This window comes from Hydra vulgaris, chromosome 09 (assembly GCF_038396675.1).
Source record: "Hydra vulgaris chromosome 09, alternate assembly HydraT2T_AEP".
Lineage (NCBI taxonomy): Eukaryota > Metazoa > Cnidaria > Hydrozoa > Anthoathecata > Hydridae > Hydra > Hydra vulgaris.
The window spans coordinates 21,492,849-21,519,735 of NC_088928.1; the positions used below are offsets into that span (position 1 = coordinate 21,492,849).

At 28.4% G+C, this 26,887-nt stretch overlaps 1 protein-coding gene across 1 annotated transcript; it reads left to right on the top strand.

Annotated features, from left to right (window-relative positions):
• The first annotated feature begins 2,155 nt into the window (after window positions 1-2,155).
• LOC136085333 (uncharacterized) lies at window positions 2,156-3,064 on the top strand. The gene has a single exon (XM_065806631.1). It carries the CDS (start codon window positions 2,156-2,158, stop codon window positions 3,062-3,064), a length of 909 nt encoding a protein of 302 aa, XP_065662703.1.
• Window positions 3,065-26,887: the final 23,823 nt, after the last annotated feature.

Genomic DNA, 26,887 nt, shown 5'->3' on the forward strand with positions numbered 1-26,887 from the left:
TCTTCTTGCTCTTAAAGATGAACCTTTGAAATAGTTAAGAAAGATTTTACATTATTATGCATTACATAGACTCAAAGTCTGAAGCTAAAACTTTAAATATCTAATATAATGTTACCTGGAAGAACTTGAATAGAGTGGCCTTCTATTCCCTCTGGTCTGCTAAGAAGAACTGTTCCATGGGGTGAAGCTTCCTTGTTGGCAATGACTGATGCTGCAACTCTTTCAGCTGCAACAGAGTCTTTTGATACACCTTCTGCTAAATTCTTTCGCAAAGTTGACTTTGAGCAACTGTGTGGAAGACCCTTGCCAACTATTGAAAAGCATTGAGAACATCTTCTTTCAACTGAGTTCTGGTTTGCTTTAGGTTTTTGGGTTGCCATGACTGGATGTGGGGAATTGTGCTTTGCTTTGCCAACTGAGAAAATCAAACAATCACAAACTGAATCTCTTGTAACTCGACGGACTTTAATAGTGGAGAAGTCAAACAGCTGTAGTTGGGTTTAAAGCTTCCCTTCCTCAAGCCTCCTAAGGTTGGAACGGCAACGCTCACAAATGCCAGTTGGGACTTTTGGATCATTAAAGTCAATTGGCTGCTTCAGAATTTGTTGCATTTTTTCTGTCATGAAGCTGGTTAAAAAGCGACTAGTCTTGCCAAGACACAAGAAGCAAAGAGTCTTTTTGCACTCTTCGTGGGTTTTTGCTCGATTTGGCATTTTTTGTTAATTCAGATACTAAATCTATGAAAAAAATGGATTGAATAACTAATGCTCAAGCTTTTTCTGAGAATTTTATCATAATAATTTATAAAAAAGCAAGTTCGATTTTTTACTTAAATTTTCTTGGTACAAATAACTTGTATATTCTTTTTTAAATTAAAAAAAACTCCAATTTTTTTCTCTTCCCAAAAAAACTTAGTTAACACAATCTGTCAAAATTTATAAAGTGGAAAGGATTTTTCTGACATCATGAAAGGATTGATGAAAGGATTTTTCATGACATTAAGCAATATTTCATTTTTTTACAACAGTGTTGTCGTCTTTTTTCAATTTATTTCAAATTTAAGCTACCTCTCTTTGAAAGTCTTGCTTATGCTTGTTGGGTAATGCCTGTATATATGCATTATACAATGGCTAGTAAAAGTTTGGTTAGTCAATTGTAAATCTAAAAAAGAAAAGAAATAATTTAAAAATTGACTTAATTCAATTTTTAATAAGTTTTTTATTTAACACAAAAAAACAGTTAGACCTATTTAACAATATTTAATAGATCTAAACATTCTAGACATGTAATCTATTAATAAGAATTTAAATAAGTCCTAAATAAGTCTGTCAAAAATTGTAAAAAATGCTTGCCCGGGTACATGTCAAACAAATGGGCGGGTACCCGGGCAAATATAAATGTTATATAAAAGTTGTATCTAAAAAATAAAATAAAAACTACCCATGTAAATTAAATGGGTGGTTTTTATTTTTTTATATTTTTTCAAGTAGGGTAACCTGGGGCAAAGTGAGACACCGGGGCAAAGTGAGACACTTAGGTTTTCTAGCTTTGTACGAAATTTTTTTAAAATGATTCAGTAATTTTGGTTAATTATATTAAAAATTTCATGCTTTTTTTTTATGTTTTAAAGTAGTTATCATCAGTTTTTTCATATAATATGACATAGAAAAGTGGGTTTAAAGCTTTTGAGTTGCGTCAATTTGATTGAAAAATCAAAAAAAAAATTTATCTTATGTGGAAAAAATCCACGTACGCTGCCATTTTTTGCCACAGAACAAACATAATATTGAGTTTGTAATCATTTATTTGTTTTCTTTCAGCTGCCATTCTTCTTTTTATTTAAGATTATTTTGTTTCAAAGATATTTAAAAAATATATAAGTTCACATTTACGGCGAAAGTGCAACAACACTAGTTACTGAAAAAGAGCGTCAAAGTAAACGTTTAGAATAGCAAGTTTATAAATTTTATAAATCGTCCAAGTAAACATTTACGATATCATCATTTCATGAAAGAATTTTATGTATAAGTAAAACATAATTTTTTAAGAAACTTTAAAAGAATGTAACATAATTTGTTGCCATTTAGTAACCAAAATTTTTTAAATAAGAAACTACTAGAGAAATACTAATCAAGCTAACTGAAACGAAGATGGCATGAAAAATGCTATTACAGCAGTAAAGTTAAAACAGATGTTTTTAAGAAAAGCTTGTAAAAACTTTAGTGTGCCAAAAGATTCACTACATCGGCGCGTTAAAAAGCCTTCACTTGAAAGTAGTTTACATACTAATTTACTTATAAGATTTGGAAAAGTGCTTTCTGATAACCAGGAACAAGATCTAAATAAGTATATTAAAGATATGGACAATTCATTTTATGGTCTCTCGATGATGGATATTAGATTGATAGTATTTGAGTTCTGCAAAAAAAATTTAATTCCAAATCTTTTTAACAAAGATAGTAAATTAGCAGGAGAAGACTTTGTGCGAGGTTTTTTAAAACGCCATCCTGATTTATCACTAAGAAAACCAGAAGCAATTTCTATAAACAGAGTATTTGATTTGAACAAAGATGATATTAAAATCTATTTTAGTAATTTAGAGAATTTGTTACATAAATATAACTTCCATAAGCCATTTAAAGTTATCTCATCTACAGGAAAACGGTGTGTTTCATCAGTGACAAGTGAGGAAAAAGGAGTCACGACAACAATTTTATGTGCATGTAATACTGTTGGTCATTATGTACCACCCATGATGATATTTAAGCGCAAAAAAAAGAAATTATTTCTCACAGATAATGCTCCAGTTGGAACTATTCAAGGATGTTCAGAAAATGGTTGGGTTAATACTGATTTATTTCTTGAATATATACAAAATTTTGTTAAACATGTACGATGCACCTTGATCAACAAAGTTTTGCTTATATTTGACGGTCATAGTTCTTCTACCAAAAGTTTAAAACTTATAGACTATGCTTGTGATAATGGATTGTTTTTGCTATCACTACCACCACACACAACTCATAAACTTCAGCCATGGACCATGGATTTTTTAAGCCTTTAAAAACCTTTTTTAATTAAGCATGTATGAGATGGATGCGAAACCATTCAGGAAGGCGAATACAAATAGAAAATCTTGGAGAAATTTTTAATGAACCATATTTAAGAGCTGCTAATATGGAAAATGCTACTTCCAGTTTTAGAGCAACTGGAATTGTCCCATTTAATCGGTATTTTTTAGAAAATCAATATCCAAGGATATCTTTGAGTGATAATAATAAAATCAGGTTATCCATACCTCATGAAATTCACTTTTAACGCGATAACAAAAAAGAAAGTGAAATTTTACAGCAGCCAGAGTTGACTACATTAGAATTAACGAGTCATGATAAATTAAAGCTTTTCAGAGACCACTGCTACTTCATCAAGTTCTTTTGAAGACATACTTCAAATTCCAAAACTTTATGCTCCAAAAAGAAAATTACCTAAAAAATCTCAAATTATAGCTAGTTCTCCATATAGGAAAAAAAATTTACTTGAAAAGAACAATGAGAAAAAAACAATAGGATAAAAAAAAGAACAATAAGAAAAAAATTTACTGGAAAAGAACAATAACAATAAATTAAACAAAAAAAAATATAAAAAAGAACATAAAGAAAAGAAAATTAAAGAAATGCTTGATTGAAAAATATGTAAACAATGAAGAGGAATGGTTTTGTCCAGTTTGTCAAGGTAAATGGTGCAATGGTACCCAAATTGACTGGATAGCTTGTTGTGTATGTACTGTTTGGGTACACGAAGACTGGAAATTAAACGATATTTGCTTTTTATGTGAATAAATTATATTCAAATTTTTTGACTAACATGAAACTTTGCATATGCATTTTTTTTATTGATATTTTTTTTTAATTCCTATCATGTTTTTTGATTTAAAAGGAAAAATTACATTATAAAATGATACCTTCGTGCTTTTATTTGCATTCTTATATTTAATCAGATCGAGTTTATTAAAAGTCTGCTTTAAATTTATTGAAAATTATATTTTTTACTTAGTTTTTTCTTCAAATAAAATCTGTTTCACTTTGCCCCAGGTTTTGGGGAAAGTGAGACAGGGTAGTTGTTGTCATTTTGAATTTAATTATGTACCAAAGCAACAACCCATCACCACAAATATTTAAGAGATCATTAGACACATAATTTGCTAGTGGCCTGCAAAATTTCTTGTTGTGAAACGTGATTCTTCTCAAGCTATGAACATTCTCCCTGAAAATGTCTCGCTTAGCCCCAGGCTACCCTACAACTTTTATATAAAATTTATTTTTTCCCAAATTTTCATTAACATTACCAGTAGACAAGTTAGTTTTTCTCAACCGCATGGCCTCCACATTCTAAAACAGGGCCCTATGCACAATATTTCCCGCAAAATGTTTTTTCGAAAATATTTTTTCTTGGCAAAATATTTTCGAAAAATTAATAAAAATTTAGGCAATTTTTCATATATCTGCCTAACATCCCCAAAGCTGTAAGAGGTTATTATACATTGACGCTGTCCATCTGAAATCAATTTGAGCCATGTACCAGGATCATCAAGAATTATTCATGTTTTTGATTACATTAGAATCAGAAGTATCATCTGCGTTTAATTATTTTTCTGCCACACCATCGTTAGACATCGTTAGATCTCTTGTGTCTTATCCATCAGAAGAAGTGGATCCATGCGTATTTCCTTTTTCTGGTTTTTCACCTATTGAATCTATTTCAAAATCAGCTCTGACATCAATGCCACAGTTATGCTCTCTGCAATCCTCAACTTTACCATTAGGAGAATCTTCGTTTCCATATCGGAAAAATTTGGTTATTGATTGACTACCAAGAGATTCTTTTGACCTTATCTCATTTTTATGTTTTTTCTTTTGAGCTCCAGATTATGTTTTTAATTTGAGTTTAACATGGTGTTTGGATAACCTGACAATCTAAAAAAATAATTTTCTTTTCTAGACATTATTTAAATCCTGAACAACAAATGTATCTTTTTAGGAAGTAATAGTTTAGTTTTGGAACATCAGAATCATAATATTTACAAATGATATATATGTCTAAACTTCAATAGTTTCCGAATAAATTATTTTCCTTATTTATTTTATTGATTTGATAAGAAAGTTATCAAATCAATAAAATAAATAAATAACGTATTTACATTATGTATCTTTGCATAATGTAAATACGTTAATATAGAAAGTATTGTTAATGTTGGTATCGTTTGGTATCGCTGCGATACCTTACAGTATCGATATCGAGATCACGCAATACTGGTATCAAAAGTATTGGTTAACTTGGATCGTTTGGTCTCGGTTGATACCTTGCAGTATAAACATCGAGATCACGCGATGCTAGCATCAAATGTTTTTGGTTATGTTGGTATTGTTTAGCAACAATAGTACCATTAGGCCAGGTGAATAAAAAAAGCAATTGTTTTTACTCAGCGTTTTTGAATTAATTGTTCAATTGAACAATTACTTCAAAAACGTTCTTGATACCAGACGTTTTTGATACCAAAAACCTTTTTGATACCAGCACTGATACCAGACGATAAATTGAGACTCGAGACCGATTATCTAGTGTCTACTTATTATTCTTTACGTTAAGTAAAATGTTTTTCTTTACATAAATCAAATCACCTCCAACTCATTTGTTAGTTAGTCTCTACAACAAAATATTTTCAAAACCTGGAAGATAGAAAACCTAATTATCGGAAAGCTCATTCAAAGAAATCCAAGTTTCAGTTATGCAAATTAATAAAAATTTTAGCAAACTTGCTCAAATTTTTGCCAATATTAATAGAAGAAAATCCTAAAATACCAACGAAAGTACAACAAAGGAAAAAACAAGGAATGGATGACAGCTAAAGTATTATACATGGTTAAATAAACAATAACTAAATCTCTAAAAGCAACTGTACTCGTATTTTGTTAATAAAAAATTAAATAAGTTACAATAAATTTTTTTTTTTTTTGTCTTATTGAGAGTCTTGATTCGAGACCATGCGATACTGTACGATTATTTTTATTATCGGTAACGTTTGGTATCAAACAGATACTGATAGTATCGACATTAGTATACATGCAATACCATGCGATACAAGACCACCTTTCTCGGCATCGATTTATAGATACTGATTATCTAGTGTCTAATAATAAGTGGGTTTCGAAACATTTTGAAAGTTACGTTCAATATTTTCAGAAATTCTTACTATGATAAAAAAATCTTCCCTATTGAAATTTTGTACAACAAGATTTTCAAGATCTTCTTTCACATACCAAGTTTACATTTTTAAGTTATTATATTACGATTAATGATTGCTAACTTTTACTTTATTCCTAATCCAATTTCCAAGTGTAAGCAAATTTTTTCTGTTGACGTCAATTTTTCTTAACCTTCTCCCCCCCTTCCCCATTGTAAAAAATTGTCAAATATTTCCAGACCCCCCTTCGCCCTATTTTGTTGACAAAATTAATGGACTGCCTAATTTAAGACTTTGGAACTTAATTTAAAATGACTTTGAGTCAATAAAAATTATTCAGGTTTTGATTAATGATTTATGCATTTTTTGTTAAATGTTATGCTACGATATCATCTTTAAATATATATGTTATAAATATTTGACTCTAAATATTTATATCATATATATTATATATAATATATAATATTATATTATTATATAGTATATTATTATCATTTTATAGCTGTCTACATTTGTCCAGACCTCTCGAACAAGAAACATTTAACAACTTAAACAAAAAGCGTGCTTACTAAAATGCAGAACTGTTGACAAAAGTTTACTTGACAAACCCTTTCGATTTGTCATCCGCAGCAAGAAAACTAAATGTGTTGACACATCTACTACAGTCAACATCAACTGAAGAGAGAGAAACTCACTCCTCAAATTGAAATCAGTGGCTGAGGTCGTTAAGTTACTCTCAACATCTTACTAGTTCAACATCCTTTAACAAGGCCAGCTCTTCCATTATATTACCTCATCTTTTTTTTTTTTTTTTTTTTTTCCTTTTTTTTTATTCTTTTTTTTTTTTTTTTTTTTTTTTTTTTTTTTTTTCTTTTTTTTACATTTCTTCAATATTTATAAAATACAAATTAAGATATAATAATATAAACAATTACAAGTGAGGATTTTTACTATAAATAATAAAATAAAAAAAAAAAAATGAGGATACTCGTAGAAGACCTTAAGGTCTTGTCGTCGAGAACCGCTGCAAACTCGTTACAAATTAACGTGTTACATATTTTAAAATAAATAAAAAAAAAACTGTGTTTAACAATATTAGAAGAAAAACATAATTTAAATAAAAAATAGAAATTTTCAAATAAATTTCCTATTAAAAGTATAAAAGTATATTATCAATGGACAAAATGATTTTCTTAAGTTTCCTTTTATAAGAGGTATAAGTCCATTCATGAGAAAAGTCAAAATGTTTCAAAACTATTTTATTCCAAAGAAAGGCTCCTCGGAAAGAAACACAAGATTTACCAAAATTCGTATGCGAAAATTGTAGTCGAATAGAATTATCATTTCGTAGATTGTACTTGTTTTTTTCTTTTATTGAGTATAGGTTATGAAAGGAAGAAGGGGAATCGTTGGTTTTACATTTATACATAAAACATAAAATATTATAAACGTTTAGCTGATATATATTTAAAATATTCATTTCAAGTAAGAGAGGCCTGGCATGAGTAAAACGGTCTTTAAAGTTTATAAGACGTGCAATGTGTTTCTGTTGACGATGAAGAGGTTCTAGTATACTTTTGTTCACACTACCCCAAGCAATGTTAGCGTAGTTAATATGGCAGTGAATAAAGGAATAATATAATTGAGTTAAAGTATGTTTATTTAAGAAACTTCTTGATTTATATAATATTCCTATAGTTCTAGCAATTTTGTTATTTAGGTTGTTAACGTGGTGTTTCCATTTAAGATTTTCATCAATATAAATGCCTAAAAATTTTGTAATTTTTGTTCGCTTTATTTCAATATTGTCAACAAAAATAGGTGGTGTAATACTTGGAATTAATTTTTTTTTTGAATTTGGGTAAAAAAGCATCCATTTAGTTTTTTCTATATTAATTGATAATTTGTTTGATTTGAACCAGTTAGAGATTTTAATAAGCTCAGTGTTCATATTTCTAAATAATGTTGTTAGATCATTGCTGGTTAAAAAAAGATTAGTGTCATCCGCAAACATAATTGTCATTAAGTTTGAGGCTTTGTAGAGGTCATTGATGTATATTAGGAACAGCAATGGGCCTAGTATTGAGCCTTGTGGCACTCCACAAGTTATATTTAATAAATTTGATGATAATGATGAGTCTATTTGAATAAACTGTTTACGATTAGTTAAATAGTTCTTTAGTAATAATAAAGTATTTCCAGTGATTCTATAATGTTCTAGTTTGTTATAAAGAATTTCATGATCTATAGTATCGAAAGCTTTCGATAGATCTATGAAAATACCTAATGTGTATTGCGATGTTTCAAATGAATCACCAATATTTCTTGTTAGTTGAAGTATTGCATGTTCTGCAGAATTATTTTTTTTAAATCCATATTGGTTGTTATATAATATTTTGTTTTCTGATAAGTGCTTAAATATTTTATTATATAGAATTCTTTCTAGAATTTTTGAAAAAACTGGGAGAACTGATATTGGGCGATAATGACTGAGGTTTGTAAGTTCTCCTCCTTTGAAAATTGGGGTAACTCTAGCTATTTTGAGTTTGTCGGGAAATACTGCTTGGCTTATTGAGCACGTAAAGACCCTAAAGAGAATATTTTTAATTATGTCATATGAACCAATAACAATATTCCCGTTTACATCGTCTGGACCAATTGCTTTATTAGTCTTAAGTATTTTGAAAGCAATCTCAAATTCATCAAAAGATACTTTAAATTTATTTAGAGAAGATATTTCAGGGGATGTCAAATCTTTTTTTGAATTGATTGAATTATTAATTATGGGGATGTTTTTGGCTAAGTTTGGTCCAACTGATACAAAGAACTTGTTTATTTCGTTTGCTATTATGGTAGGGTTATAAAAGATGTCAGTATTTATTTTAATTGCCTTTGGCAAAGAGCATATTTTCATTTTATTGTTACAAGTGATTTCATTAACAAGTTGCCATTTTCGCTTATAGTCGTTTTTATATTTATCAAATAAGTCGTTGTAATACTTCCTTTTAAGGGGTTTTTTTTTATTTTCAAATAGTTTGGTAAAGGTTTTATAGAGTGTTTTGCTTTCCATTGTTTTTTCTTTAAGGTATTTAATATATAGCTTTTGTTTTATTTTTGAGCTTTTACACCAATGCAACCTATCTCAATCCATTACAACTTATCAAACTCTCCATGCTTACATAAAACAACTTCTTTGTCATTATTTTTATCACCGAGACATGATTTAATGACTTTCAACTTCACTTAATCAAAAATCATCTACACCCTTTGGTATTAAATTAATGGACGGTATATTTTAAACGTCTATTACGACGTCTAACGGACAACTTAAGGACATACGGTTAAAACTGTTTAAAAACTAACGTCCGTAAGACGTCCGTAGGACGTACAACTAAAAAAGGGGACGGGGGACAGAATTGTACCGTCCTCAAGACGTCATGCGGACAAAGTATGCTCAATGGGTTGTATTGTTAAATAATTTGAAAATTGTGCACTATAATTTTTGTATATTACATCCTTATGTCCAAAAATAGATTTTTTGGGGGTTAGTGGTAAGACTAAGTTTACCTTCTTCTAGCCCAAGTCATGTAAATATTTCTTTTTATAAATTACATTTTTAAATTATTTTCTTATTGGCAAATAAAAAAAAGTTTATATCAATTTTTGTAAACAAATTTATTATTGTCATCAAAACTATTAGATGTAAGTTGTGGAGCGCCACAAGTATCAGTAGGATGCTTGATATCTTTACTTTTCTTAACTTATATTAATGAAAAGCTCTAAATTTAAAAACTAATATGTTTGTTGATGCAAGTCAACTTTTTTAAAAAAAAAAAAAATCTTATAACATTTTTTACTACATAAACACTGAACCTATAAAAATTTCTAACCGGTTTAAGTCAAACAAACAATCTATTAATATTATATGAAAAACAAACAAAAAATAATCAGCTAATATTTAACAAACAATCAATTAATACTAAATAATAAAAGAACTCTCTTAGATCCAATATCAATGTAAAATGTGATCAATACAAAACAACAACAAATGTGATCAATATAAAACAAAGACTTGAGCAATTTGCGGGGGTCACTTCTACTAACTGCTTTATCTTTCAAGAAATGAATTTTTTTACCAAAATCTTATCTGACCTAGGACTATATGAATTTTTTTTGCTTGAGAAATAGTTTACGATAAACTAAACAAAACCTAAAAGCCATAAAGTTAACTTTGAACCTAAATAAATGTTTAATTTTATTTAGATTTCGTATATGTTTATCAATATATTAGGTAAAAAAAAGCCATGAAACGATATGTTATGCGTACCAAATAAGTACACACTAAAAAAAAAGGTATAAGTATCTATCTTAGGGTAAGATATGTGATATATGCTTAGTAAGGTATAGTTTTCTACTTTTTAAGGTAGAAAACTATTTTAAAAACAATAATTTGTCAAACAGTTTTCTACCTTAAAAGGTAATAATCTCTACCTACCTTTTTTTTAATGTGAATTTATCTGTTTTTGGTTATGTAAAATTTTATTATATGTGACTATTGTCTTCTGCAAATTTAGAAAAATGCTTAGAAAATGTTTCTTACTTAAAAAATTACTTAAAGTTACATGAATTTTTATACTTAAGAACTTTAAAACGATAGATTGGATTAATTTTCTTACATAAGAAATATCTTGCGATTTATTAAATAAGTTTTTGTAGGAAGGAATTAAATTTTTTATGATTAAATTATTTTACTAACCTAAAAAATCTTACGTAAAAAATTTTTAGCTTAGATATTATCTGACGTCAGAGGAAATGGCACAAGAAGATATAAACTTTCCTTCTTATTACCTACCTTTGCGTAAACTTTAACAAATTTGAAGAGTACGTAATCTACATAAGAGTAATCTAATATATTTTTATACCTATTATTTATATAAAGTACGATTAGATAAATTATAAAGAAGGATTACTAACTATATAAAGTAGGATTGGATAAACTAGACGGATTTTCTGACCATAGGACTAAAAAGATAATATTAAAGAATTAAGAATTCTTTAAAAATATTTTCTAATTGATATCAATAAAGAAATACCAATCGTAAGTTTAGATCTAACTTAAAGATTAGTTTAATAAAGTTATGTAAATTATATTTTTTTAAGAGTTATCTATCAAAATATAAAATATTTTGATAGATAACTCTTAAAAGTATTTTTATTAAAAAGTTATCTAGCCTATAATTATACAAATTTTTTGTATTTGAAACTTGTTTTACGTACTAACTATGAATTTAGAGAACGAGATTAGATAAGTTTTTGTACAAATGAAAAACTTTTTTTATGATTAGATTAATTTTCCTACATGAGTAGTATCTTGCACATATAAGAATGTGCAATTATATGTCTTTGTATACAAAATAGGTGTATATGTTTGTATGCGTGTATGTATATGTACATATATATGTGTGTGTATGAAATATCATCAAATATTACGTAAGACTTCTAAAGGTACGCAACTTTTTAAAATTTTGCGTTAAATAAAAGTTTCTATGCTCTTATCTAACAGTTGCTTCAATTACTAAGAGTAACTTTTATGTAAAAAAATTACCAAACTTTGCGTAGGAAAGTTTCTAAGTAAGAATGCATATTTGTTCATGATAAAGTTAATATTGGTAGGGTGAGACAAATCTGAAAGTTTTTCTATAACAAGCTGTTTCTAAGACGCAATGTGACGCTGAATTCAAGTCTGAAAGAATTTTTTACCTCCGATAGCGATTTCGGTTAGAAATTTGCAAAAATTGGTGAAAAAAAAATTTTCCCGCATATATATATATATATATATATATATATATATATATATATATATATATATATATATATATATATATATAAATATATATATATATATATATAAAAAGAGAGAGAGAGAGAGAGAGAGAGAGAGAGAGAGAGAGAGAGAGAGAGATAGAGAGAGAGAGAGAGATATGCGTGTCATATATCATTCTATATGTTTTCTTGAGTGCTATATCTAGATTTTACGGAAATTTGTGCATTAAATAGCGTTTTGGGTCAAGAACATGTGTTTCCTCTCCAAAAATATTGCAGAAATAAATGGCAAATGTTTAAAACTTAGTAAACAGATGCGAAAGAAGACCTGCATCTTATGTGCACGTACTTGTCCACTATGGTGCGTTTGTGACTAGCAGCACATTCAATCTGGTATAAATACCAACCTATGTGACCGAATGAAGTGCCCACGTGACCAGCAGCACGTTTATTTTTCTATAAAAGCCCAAAGTTTTAGCGCTGATTTTACATTCGAGGTCTGAACGCACACGGATCCACAATACCAAAGAACACGGATAGTTAAATCAAAACTAGAAGCAATAATGTAACTTGTGAAATTGCTGGGGTAGTGTACCGAGAAGAAATAACGTTCATTGGTAAATCCAAGTTGCAAAGTTTAAATGCAGTCTTTTCATGCATACTTTCTATGCATCAAAAGGCTTCAATACTTGAAGTTTGAAGTGCTGGCTATTTTTGAGCGCCAATTTGAAAAAAATGAACTTTTCTAACCTAAATTTTCATGCTAGCTACAAATTCTTCCCATGATTGAAATCTGCGTTAAATTTTGTCTCAGAAAACACATGGATAAACTTTTTGAAAAAAGTTTATTACTTGCCTGATAGTGGGTATCTAATTTTACGTTAAATAATTGCCAAATAAAAATGTTTTTCTAATCTTACGTAAGATATTTCTTCAGTAAAAAAACGAATCTAATGATACGAGAGTACGTGCACAATATATGCACAAATATATATCTAATTAACCGTGAGATAATTATTAAATGTACTTGTAATAAATTAGGTAAATAATTTTTTTTTAATATTAAATAATATATAAATAATTAAAAGGTACAAAAATTCCTTTAAACTTAAGTAAGATAAAATTTAACTTAGGAAATTTATATAATTTTTAAAATAATAATACGTACGATAATTTTTAAGTTAGAAGAGTAAGAGATTCCCTTGAGATCATTTATGCACAAAAGAATCATAAGATAAAACGCTTCCACCTCTTTTGAACAAGGAGAATGGTAATAGATTTGCATCAATAAACTGCACACTTCTTTTTTTAAAAAATCGATGAAATATCAATATAGTTTCACCTCACTTCGTTTCATCTTTATAATGTCTTCTTACCTTTTTTTGTATACGTTTTTTTGTGTGATATTTTTATAGTATTTTATTTTTTGTGGATTTGTGTTAATGATTATTTATACAGAAGTCTAAATAAATAATCTGTTCTGTGTAAATAATAATAAAAATGTGAAGTAAATCATGCTTGACAACGTTCATACTTTTGCACAACCATTCTTTGACCACATAAACAAAGTTTTTGAAGTGACAATAATCTTTTTTGTTGCAAAAAAAACAACCAATTTCTCTTCTTTAATACTTTCAATGAACTCAGCTAAAGGTGCCATCTTACTTATTTTGAAGGTGGTAAAAAATGGACTAAGAAAGCGCGACTTGATGACTTTTATATTCAATTTTTATTCGTTAAAATTAGCCAATCATAAAATAGCAAAGCTATCGTTTTTGAACATTACCGAGTTCGTTTACGAACTTCACCGAGTTTAGGGTGCGTCGTGCACATATCCGTCAATTTGTAAGTACTTAGCTATATTTTATGTTATTATATTTTAATAAATTATCAAGTACAACAAGAAATGCAATTGAAATGAATGTAAACCATATATTATTTAAAACGGAGATAATAACTTTCCGATAGAGTAGATAAATATTCCTACAATTAGACAGGCTTTCCTACGGCTGGATTAACTTTTTTAGTGACAAATTTTCTCAGGTAAATTAAGATAAAAAATTTCATTTTAGATTAATGTGACGTAAGATTAAATGACATAAGATTGTTGAATATTCCTACCTGAGAAATATTTTACGTTAAATTAGATAAGTTTTAATACTTGTTAATTATATTTAGTAAGATAAATAATCAATCTTTAGAATGTGTAAGTTAATTTGAACATTGTACATTATCTACTCTATTATATAAAAGACAAACTGTTGTTTAAAAAAATAACTATTTGTCTTTTATATCATAGAGTGAACGAATCTTTGCTTGGAACACTTTGCTCACCTTCACCTGTAAGTTATCTCCAAACGAAATCTGTTGTTTCAATAGACGGAAACAGAACTTTATCTTTATGGCAACAATTACTAGTGTAACATTTCTTATTTGACTCAACTTTAAAATGCAACGCATCACAACCACGGTAATTATTTTTTACATCAGTTGTTTTTACCAACTTCAACGTTTCTTTACTTTAAATGCAGCTTTTTCTGCTAACTCTTTTACCATTTTCTACTCTTTTAGGCTGTTCGCTGCAAGTTGGTTTCTAAGGTTTCTACATGATTTATACGAATTTTCTTCGCAACTTTACATTTCTTTTTTCTTATCTAACTCGAAGTAATCTTGCTTTATTTTTGACTTGGTTTTTCATTTGAACTAAAAATCTTGGCTTGGTTTTTTTAAAACTTTGGCTTGATTTTTTTGGAATGATAATATTGCATTTTTACGCAATTCGTTTAATTCAGATTCAGTTTTGCATGCTTTGGCGTCAGCTCTCTTTTTTTCCATCAAAACGGACTGGAAAATTATTTCAACTTTTGCATAAACTATATGAAAATTTCATTAAGTCAAAGCTTTAAGTACTATATTCATTTTCTTCAGCATTGTCAGAAATACCTACTGGTTACTGATCTGCCTGTTCCAATTGAGCTACTGTCAATTTTAAACATATTGTAAATAAATTTTTTTTATTGAACTTACTGCTATCTCTTGAATTGTCCATCGTTATTTAAAAAAAGGCGTAAATACAATACAAAAAAAATGGGTATTTTTTTATTTGATAAATTTAAGTAATTAAATATTTTGAAAACAATAAAATAACAATATTGTGATCGAAATAAATCAAAAAATCAATAAAGAAAAGCTTTCAAAATTTTCGGGTTGATATCCTTATTTGACTTTATAGCAAAGACTGTCGATAGACGAACAGTAATGCTAAGTTATAAACCGTTACAAAATAACATATATTAAAAATTGTAAAGAAGAGACTATAGAGATGACGTCAAATCAGCACTATAAGTCAAATATGTTCGTATTTATATGTGAAATTTTCATTTCTGCGACTTAAACTAAAAAACATTACTGGAATATATAACCAATTAGCGTTGAGCCACTAATGCAAATAGGAGTCATTAAAATCAGTGTTGAGCTGCTAACATAATTAATTTAGAAATTAAAGCCCATTTTTATCAAGATTTATTGAGATAAAAAATACTTTTTAATAAGTAATTATCTGACGTAAGATTAATGACGTAAGATTAATCGAACTTTTAAGATCAAATTTTGTAATGTAGTTAGAACTACATTACGAAAAATTTAATGAATAATTGTAAATGAAAACTACTTGAAGATAAGAGAAACTTTCTTAAATAATGTAACCTAAATTTGTATTACTACAATTCTTAACAGAGAGCGATTTTGATAAGTTTATGTAGGAATCTTATGTATGAACATAGGAGACGTTATTATATGAAAAATTTTTCTTAGTTAAAAAATTGTTATAACATTATATATATATATATATATATATATATATATATATATATATATATATATATATATATATATATATATATATATATATATACGAAACATTTTATTGTTATTTATTTTTTTTTTTTTAATCTTTTTAACCGTAGAAAGTTACAGTTTATAGAACAACATAAATAATAAAACAAATGGCGGAAGCAAGAAGAAGACATCAGTTTGTCTTATCACCGAGCTCCGTTATGGCTTCGTTGCAGGTTGTTTTTTACAATAAATAAAAGTTTTTTACAGTACATAAAATTATGATAAATGCTTGTGATATAATATACGTTGTGGCTAGCGCAACGGTACCGTTGCTTTACTTTTTTATCTTCAAGCCACGGGAGTAAAGTTTGATTGGTTTATTTTAAGTCACGGCTGCGAATACTATTTGTTGGTTTTGAAAACTTTATTTGTAAAAATTTAAAAAGAATTGCAAATCTACATTGTGCGTTTAACATTTTGGTATTGCATTGGTTCAACTTCCACAGCAATCCGGGATCAAGTCCTTCACTTAAAAAAATGTCTTCTAAAACTATTTTTTATTGAAAGTTATTTTTTTGCTGTATATTGAAAGTTACATTGATTTTTACTATTTACATACATCAACTGATATAAGGATAGGCGCAGTGAGTGTACATACATTCACTGATTAAGGAATAGGCGAAGTGAAGTGCACATACATCGATTAAGGGTTTTGGTTTGGGCATGCATTCTTTAAATAAAAGAAAAAAAATCAACCAATCAGAAATCACTACCTTGACTTGAAGAAAAAAATTAAAGCAACGGTATCGTTGCGCGAGCAACAGCGTAAAATATATATAAAATGTGTTAAAACTATGTTTCATAATAAGGCTTTTAGTAGACGATGTTTCGACTGACTTTTTTTTCCCGTGAACTTTGGGAAGTCAAATGTCTTGACTTCCCGAAGTTCACGTGAAAAAAAGTCATGACTTCCCGAAGTTCACGTGAAAAAAAGTCAGACGAATTATAGTCTAGGCTTTTAGATGCGTTACATTTATATAACAGTTAAGATAAAAATTCTTTTTGGAAAATAAATTTAGAACGAACAAAAGTAAATGCGATAAGAGAATAAATTGTGCTAGTTTAAACTATTCTAATAAAAAGAAAAAGAAATTTTTGGTCCGTAGATATTAAAAAACGCTTTGATTCAAGTTTGAACTGTTCAAGTGTATTTTTCTTGTTAGTAAAAATCTGGGGGAAGAGTTTCCACATACAAGGTCCGCGGTGTTGGACTTAAATTGTACATAAACTATAAAACATGATGTATGTTAATTTTGTATACATTCAACACTCCAAGTTTGCATTAGAGAGGTTTACAAGACACTTCTTAACTTACTCCAAAGACAATTCTACAGACATGTTTTTTAAGTTTAGTATAATTTGTACTTGTCCAGGCTATGTTGCCATAGCCTAGGTGACTATGTATTAACAAAAAATATAAATTTTTAAGGACATGGTATTTAGAAAAGATTATTTCTCTAGAGATTTCTCTCTAAAGTGTTTATATGGAGCTTCCACGACAAATTTTTATCCGGTTTAGGTGTTTAAATGTGCGTACGAATTTGAATTAACGTTTTTAAATTTGCATTTGTACTTTTTGTACTAAAATGGTTTCTGTGCATTGACAGCTGTCAAGTATAACCATTGCGGTTAATAAATATGGAGAAATATACAATTAAATTTTCACTAAACTTCAAATAATTTTGATTATTTTAAGTTTAATTATGCAGAAGTTGGAAAAAAATTTTGTACAAAATATGGAAGAAGAAATTGTCTAACAAACTCCACCATTTGAAACATTGTGAATAAATATGAGGAAACTGATTTAATTCAAGATCAAAAAAGTAAAATTTACAGTAATAGAAGTTGTTCCCTAGAAAATATTGCTGCTGTCAGTGAAGGTGTTTTTGAAGAGCCAAATGCATTAATTCTTCATCGTTCACAGCAAGTAAGCATAAAACAAACCACTTTATTCAAGATTTTGCAAAGGAACTTTCCCTAAAAGCTTACAAAATACAGTTAACACAAAAATTATTACCAACTAGTCATGGATCACGTCGTACATTTATTAATTGGGCTCTTGCAGCAAAAGAAGAAAATAATAATTTTTTTAACCAAGTAATCTTTAGTGATGAGTTTTAAATTTTAAAATTCACGAGTAATAATGCAAAAGCAACTGCATCCACAAAAAGTAACTGTTTGGTGTGGTTTTCGGTCTTGTGAAATGATTGGTCAATATTTATTTAAAAGTAAAACTAGGCACCCTGTTACTGTGAATGGTACTTGTTATCAAACAATGATTAGTAACTTTGTGTTTGACGAATTGGAGCATAATGATATGCAGAAAATGTGGTTTCAATAGGACGGTGCAACATGTCATACAGCAACAGAAACGATCAATCTTTTGAAAAAGAAATTTGGCGATTGAATGATTTCTTGAAGAGGAATTGTTAACTGGCCGCCAAGATCATGTGATTTCTTTTTATGGAATTTTTTGAAAAGCAATGTTTACGCTAATAATTATCAAACCATCCAACATCTGAAAGAAAACATAGTTAAGCAAATTACTTTTATTTTTTTTTTTTTTTTATTTTTTTTTTTTTATTTTAGGTGCCCCAAGAAGTCCTAACGGTCTTGTCACAGAGCACCGCGGAAATGCATTTAACCAGGAAGTTCACGCCTCCTTCCTTACCGTGACGCGAAAATATGTCCAGAGCTCGTTTCGAACCTGGGTCTCCTGCTTATAAAGCAAGCGTTCTAACCACTGCGCCACGGCCGCACAATTACCCAAACTGAACCACGATGATGTCATCATGTGTTGAAAAATTTTATTAAAAGATTGGAGGCCTTTTGAACGCCAGATTTCAGAAAAGTTTAATAAAAATTTTTGAATTATTTATTAAAAGATTTCGAAAATTTTGGAGGACCATTGAACGCCAGATTTCATGCTGTAAAACGGGTAATTACCGTTATGTTCAATGTAGGGGAAAGCGGGGCAAGATGGCGAATGAGGTAAGATGGCTTTTCATATAGCGACTCAACAAAAAAACTTAAAAATGGGTGAAAACGAAACTATAATTACACTTTGTATTTTAAAACGTCAAATGGTTTTTTTAAATACTAATAATGCAATTTTATACGCATAAGTTTACTTTTTTCGCTTCAAAAAAAATACTTTGCTTTCGGTTATTCATAACGAATGGTGTCCTTTGAGTGTAACTTTTTTAAGAATATTTTATTTTGAAGCGTGTTTATTTTATGTTTCTTTAGTTAGATTAGTTGGTAATTTTAAAATTTTCATAAAGTTGGAGTCAGAAATTGCCCCGGTCACGTGACCAGATGACATATTTATGATCTTTTTGTTTTAATTTTTATTTCAAGTTTTTCTACTTTTAAACTAAAAATTCATGCAGGCAATGAATCATTATGATAAAATGAACATACTGACAAAGCATTACTGCTTCATGACTGATAGTTTTGCAATAACTTTGGGCTTTCAAAACGTTCGCCATCTCGCCCCACTTTCCCCTATAATTCGTACGAAAAAAACATAACGGCTAGTATCATTATGTTTTTTTCATTCGAACTATATATTGAACATAACGGTAACTACCTGTACAATGTATAATTTGTATAACGGTATTTGCCGTTATGTTTTTTTCATACAAATTATACATCGAACAAAAAGTGCTAACGATAGCAACATTGCAGTTCTCTCAGACTAAAAGAATTCTTATTTGAATATTTATAAAACCCATAGTGATAATCTTTCACTTTTTAAATAAAAAACACCTTAACATATTTTTATAAATAAATAGAGCTTTTTTTGGCGCCCCTTTACTGTTGGCGCTCTGGGCAACAGCTCATAATCAAACTCGTTCAAATTTAAAATCTCAAATTTGAATTTTAAATTTTGTCATATTTGTATCCAATTGAATAGAACTAGAATCTGAAAATCGAATTCTAATTTAGATCTTAATTTGGTAAAATTTGAATTCGAATTTGACATCGAATTCCAAATTCTGTCGAGTTTTTCAATTCGAATTCGAAATTACTCCGAGTTTAAGTGCTTTTATCTTTATAATCATTCTGGAATTCTTTGTGAGAAATTACTTTCCAAGCAAATTATAATGCAGTAGTGATTGTGCAAATAGAACTTTACAAAACGTTAATAATTATCCTAAAGGAATTGTTGAGTAGCAACCATTGCAATCACCTGATTTTACGTAGGATAGTTTTTAAGTAAGAAAATTCCGCAATCTTGGATCTTACCGGATGAATTAGCAACATCAGTTTCAGAATTAAACTCAAATAAAACAACTGCTCTGGCCTCATCTGGATGAAAAGACCTGATATGAGTCCTCAGAAAGCTGGTATTTATTACCACTTTATTTTTCAGCAATTCAGAAAGATTGTTAAACCTTACGTAACATTTTTCTCATGAAAGAAATTGTTTTACGTAAAATAATTTTTATGTAAAAAGTTTATCTAACCTTTATGGTATGGTAGTAAGAAAAATCATAAAACTCTACGTTCTTAGGTAAGAAAAGTTCTCAATCTATTTAAAATAGTTCTTAAATACGAATGTTTAAATATCCTTACGTAAGGAATTATTTATTTTTAATAATTATTATTATTAATTATAATCAATTATTAAAAAAAATATTAATAAAGAAAAATTAAAAAAAGTTTTAAAAATAAAAAAAATTATTTAATTATTATTAATTACAACTAAATATTATAAGTAAAAATAATTAAAAATTAGATTTAAAAAACGAAATGAAAATTTTCTAAGTTGAAATTTAATTTTAACAAAGAAAGTTTATATAATTTTTCATATGATAATTTTTAAGTAGAAAAAGTCATCAAATCTTACGTTAAGTGAAATATTTTTTAGTTTAAAAAATTTATTTTCATAAGTAAAAATTTAAATAAGAAAGTTTCTCTAATCGTATCCATAGTATTTCTAACGATCGAAAATTCATCAAGTTTTACGTAGGATGGTTCCTAGGTACGAAAGTTAATCTAATTTTACGTCATTCTAATCTTACGTCAGATTATCGAGTAAAATTTTTTTATTATACTTGATTTAAAAAAAAAAATTAATCTTATCATAGGAAATGTAGTTCCTTTGTACGAAAATTTATCTAACCCATCGGAAGAAATGCTCACGTAATAAATTTCATCTAATTTTACGTAAAACACTTCATAATTGAAAACTTTTGTTTAAACTCAAATAATTTTAAACAAAAATATTCATTTCATATTATCACAGATATTTTTAAAAAGTAAAATTTATTTTATTTTATCAAAATAATCGTTTACTAACTTAAATCATCTTATCTTACGAATGTCAGTTCTTTAATGTAAAAATTTAAACTTTACGTGGGTCAATTTTTAAGTATGAAAGTTTTTCTAATTTTATTTAGTGTAATTCTTTAGTACTAAAACTTAACTGTGCTTGAACAATATCATTCTTAAGTATAAAATTCATCTAATCTCAAGTAAGATAGTTCTAGTTCTGTGGATTAAAGGTTTATCTTACCCTACATATTCTTTAGTTAGTAAATTTATCTAATCTTACCTAATATAGTTAATAAAAATAAAAACTTTTCTAATTTTAATTCAAATAATTCTTGGGTAAGAAGTCTAACGTCTTAATAGTCTAACGTCATTTAATCTTACGTCAGTTAATTTTTAAATGAAAAAGGTTCTTTATTCTTAAAACGAGACATTTAATCTTACGTCAGATAATTTTTAAATGAAAAAGGTTCTTTATTCTTTTTAAAAGTTAACATCTTAGATAAGCTTTTATAAAATTTAATTAAGTTGAAACATCTAGTATAGTATGTAAACTTATCCTCTTTCTCATAATAAATTACAATATTTCTAGGGGTTATATATACCCTCGTTATTCAAGTAATATCTTTATTAATCTTTATTAATCTTAATGTTCTTTATTCTTAAAACAAGACATTTAATCTTACGTCCGATAATTTTTAAATGAAAAAAGTTCTTTATTCTTAAAACGAGACATTTAATCAATTAACTAATAAACTAGTTTAAGTTCATTTAAACTTTTTTAACTAAATTTTAAGAGTTTTATAGTTTGAAAATTTATCTAATCTGTCACCAAAATCTAATTATGAAAAGGCCTACACAATTGATTTTCTTGTTTTGAATCTTTTTTATTTTTTTTATTTCAATTAAATATCCAGAATCCAGGATTCAAAGCGAGTTCTGGGTATATTTCGCGTTATCGGTAAGGAAGGAGGCTCGAACTTCCTAGTTTAATAATTCCTCTTTAAAATTAATTAAAAGATTGTTAAAATTCAAATCAAGATGTCATTTAAACGTTGATATTGTTAATCTGATCCAAGTTGCTTTTGCTACATATATGGCTTATTTTAAAACTCCGAAGCAACGTTCGACAACCTCCGAGTTCACTAAGAAAGGCGTATCAAGCTTATTTTGGAGTAAAATTAGGAGATCAAGACAAGAATTAGAAAATAGAAAAAAATTTTCTAATCAAATCAAACTTGTTTAACCAAAATTTTACTTAGTTTCAGTTTACCGAAAAGTCAGTTTTGGTTTGTTGTTAGGTTCGAGCTTTTCTGAAAAAAATCTTGCTGGCTCAAAGAATATTATTTTAATTTTACAAATATAGTGAGAAAAATTATTGCCACTGTTTAACAAAAAAATAATTTAGTATTTAGTAGTGACATTCATTCTCTAATTCAAAAAACGGGTCATTGCTAAAAACCACCAAACTGAAGACTTTTCAAAAAAGTAGGTTGTATTCCTTTTGGATATTCAGTATCACTGAAGGAAAGTTATAACAACACGAAGAAAATTTTAGAGAAGATCAATTACAGCGAGCATACTTTGATCATCTGTTGTGATATCAAAGTAGTTGTGCGTTCTACTTGGCCAACAAGGTGGATACATAAAATTTCCACGCTTCCATTGCTTATGGAATAGTTGAACTAGAAACAGTCACTGGATCAGCAAGGATAGGCACCATAGGAATGAATTAGTATTTGGTCAATACAATATTCTCAATTTTTTTAGAAAAACGTAATGCTGTAAATTTCTATTTTATAATCCAAAATTTGAATATCTACTGCAACCATACAGCGACATTTTCGCAATAGTTCATGAACTACTTAATAAGCGGATTCTCATATGTGAAACTTAAATTCATGTTGTTGTCTATCAACAAATTATCAAATACAGGATGCAGTGGCATTAATCTTACATCAGTTGCAACTGTGACATCAAGAGCTTCAAAAGAAGTTTCATTTATGTCGCAATTTTCAAAATTTAAATCTAGCCAACGTATGATTACGGAAATATGATAAGCTTGACTGATTTTGCTTGTACTATCAATTATGATAGCATAGATGTTATTTTGAATTTTAGAGCTGAGATACTTTGTGAAGCGAAAAGGTAAAGATGTAGCATCTTGTAAAATGGTGTCAAATTTAGCTTGCTTAGAAACCAAACCCAGAAAATTTCCTCTCTCAAACTCACCCGCTGATACTATTTCGTTTGGCTGTTCTTTCATAGCATTTTCATGATACTTGTCTAAATGGTTTCCTGATTTCCGTCTGGCATAGAAAATAGAAAATATATCGATGCGTGATATGGATATAATAATGAATACGTGATATGTAATCTAATATGCGTGACTTTTCATGCAGTCTAATTTTTTCATTTAGTCGACGTGATGATCCAGTTAATCCAGAGACCGTTAATCCAGTGCCAATTAAGATTTAAATCACAATGATCAGCAAACGACCAACAAGACTCATATTAAAGCTGACTCAGGCTTAAGGAAAAACATAACCATTTGTGGTCAACTTTCAAGTTTCCAGAAGAGTAAAACGCTTTGCTAAATACTGGTCGCCCATCATTGCTTTTCTCGAATGGTTCAACTGACTTACATTTTCCATGCCGCCGAATAGGGATATGGCACTTTTACTTATTTTGATGTAAAAACGCGAATTACTTTTAAGCGTAAATTACTTTACATATAAAATTATATAATTTTCATACATTTTAACGGAATTCTTTTTTTTTTTTTTACATAAATTGTATAACGTGTAAAACTTAATTACTTAAATTAAGTTTTTTAAATGAGTAACTATTATTTGAAAAAAATTTTTTTTTTTTAAATATTTTACCGTTTAAAAATATTACAATAACCAATTATATTTTACAATTTTTAGATAAGTAACGACAGTACTTCTAGAAGATCATGTGGATCTTGTCATGAAGCCCTTTACAATATATGGTTAATTTTTGATAAAAATAGAATGTCTTAAGTGAAATAAAAATACAACTTTATGCAAAAACTAGTAAAAACCAAGATAAATTTTAAAAAACCAAGAATAAAAAATAAATAAAATATACAAAATAGAACAACAACGAACAAACAAACAAACAAACAAACAAACAAAAAAAACAATTTAAAATAAATCAAAATATTTTCAATTAAAAATATAATTTTTTTAAGTTTTTGTTTGAATGAAGCAATAGTCAGTTGGGTAGAAAAATCAAAATTTGGTAAAGCTATTTTGTTCCAGAGATAAGGACCTCGATAAGTAACAAAAAACTGGTCTTTGCTTTTATGGCAAAAAGGGGCAATAAGATTGTTATTAATTCGAAGATTATATTTGTTTTTAGGTTTCATACAATAAAGATTTTGTAATACGTTTGGCAACAAATTTTCTTTACATTTAAACATGAAACATAAAATATTGAAGACATTTTGTTGATATACATTTAAAATATTCATTTCTTTAAAAAGTTGTTTCGTATGAAAAAACCGATTTTTAAAATTTATTGCGCGAGCAGCGTTTTTATGTTGAAGATAAAGAGATTTTAGTTTTGTTCTATGAGTGCTTCCCCATATAATATTCGCGTAGTTTATATGACAATGTATAAATGAATAATATAATTGTGTTAACTGGTGTTTACATAATATATTTCTTGTAATTTACTTTTACAAGTAAAAGTTATTTGAATTTTTACTTTTACTTGTAAATGTAACTTACTATTAATGGTAAGTCGTATAAAGTAAATTACTTTGAAAAGTAATTTTGGTTATAATTGTGTAAAAAATTTACATCGAAATGTAATTTACTTTTTAAATGTAAAAAAAGTTATTTATGAAGTAAACTTACGTAAATATAATATTTAAAAAACATAACACTTACTTTACAAAGTAAAATAAAATTACTTCATAACGACAAATTACTTTTACGTGTAACTAATTAGCAAAAACAGCTTACATATAAAACTAATTTGAAAAAATTTTTTATTTACAATTACAAATAAAAGTAACTTTTTTCATAGAAATTTTATACTTTACTTTGTAAGTAAGTAAAATGAAATTTGGGAAAAATAGTGAAAAAATTCCATCACGTACAGTTATTTCACAAACTGCTTGTCTAGTTTTAGCTTTTTCAATATTTTTTATAAAGAGTTTAGTACTCTAGTAAGTTTGAATTTTGGTTTTTAAAATCTCCACAAACTGTTATTTAGTCTAAAGTACAAGTTGTTTTATGGACAATGGCTATCAAAGGATGTATAAACTCACCAGATTGCTTCTGCTACTATACCATTAAAAAGTGACAAAGAAACATCTCCGATTTTGTTGAAAAAGTATATTTTGCCTATTTTGGTATAAAATTAGGCGATCAAGATAAGTCTTGGGCTCCACACAAAGTTTGTCCAATATTTGTTGAAGAACTGAGGCAAAGGTTTCAAGGTAAAAAGCAATCCTTACGTTATGGAATACCAATGGTTTAGAGGGAGCCCAAATATGATAGTAATGACTGTTATTTTTGTTCTTGCAACGTACAAGGTTTCATTTTAAAAAACAAAAAGGATATCAGGAGACATTGGCTCAGCAAGGTAATAGTGAAGAAGACAGTGATTGCTACGATCCTGGCACAACCAATACCATTCCATTCTCACAATCTGAACTGAATGATTTAGTTAGAGACCTAGGTCTTCCTAAAGAATCGGCAGAAGTTTTAGGATCTAGATTGAAAGATAAAAATATGTTGGCTCCAGGTACATCCTTTTCTTCGTATCAATCAAGGAAAAAGGAATTTGTATCTTTCTTCTCTTAAGAAGGTGACCTAGTATTTTGCAGTAATGTTCCTTACGGCACGTTTTAAAATAGAATATGCTCCTTATGATGACTTATGGCACGTTTTAAAATAGAATATGCACCTGATGAGTGGAGACTTTTTATCGATTCATCAAAAAGAAGCCTTAAAGCAGTACTTCTGCACAATAGCAATAAGTATGCTTCTATGCCAGTTGAACACTCGGTGGACTTAAAAGAATGTTACAAAATCTTGAACTGATTTTAAACAAACTCAGCTACTAAGACCACAAGTGGACACTATGGGGGGATTTAAAAGTTGTTTCAATGCTGCTTGCTCAACAAAGTGGCTATACAAAGTTCTCTTGCTTTCTCTGTGAATGGGACAGTCGAGACAGAAAGCAGCACTACATAAAAAAAGTTTGGCTTTTGAGAAAAACCTTAGAAGTAAGGGTTAAAAATGTTGAGAGAAAAAGCCTTGTGGATCCTAAAAAGGTGTTATTTCCACCACTTCACATTGAGTTGGGGCTAATGAAACAATTTGTTAAGGCATTGCCATAAGAAGGGGAGAATTTCAAATATCTTTGTGGGCAGTTTCCTGGTTTATCCGAGGCAAAGCTAAAGGAAAGAATCTTTGTCGGACCAGACATTGGAAAACTTATGAGAGATCCTAATTTTGTGGACAAAATGGAAACAAAAGAAAAGGCCATGCTGCTTTTTCTTTTGTTTTCATTTTGTCCATTCTTTAAATTAGTTGTTACCAGTTTCCTAGGAAACAACAAAGATCCAAACTACAAGACCATTGTCACAGACATGCAAGACAACTT

What these genes read in the sequence shown, in the direction of transcription:
- LOC136085333 (XM_065806631.1), top strand. Translation starts at nt 2,156, where the DNA reads ATGAAAAATGCTATTACAGCAGTAAAGTTAAAACAGATGTTTTTAAGA.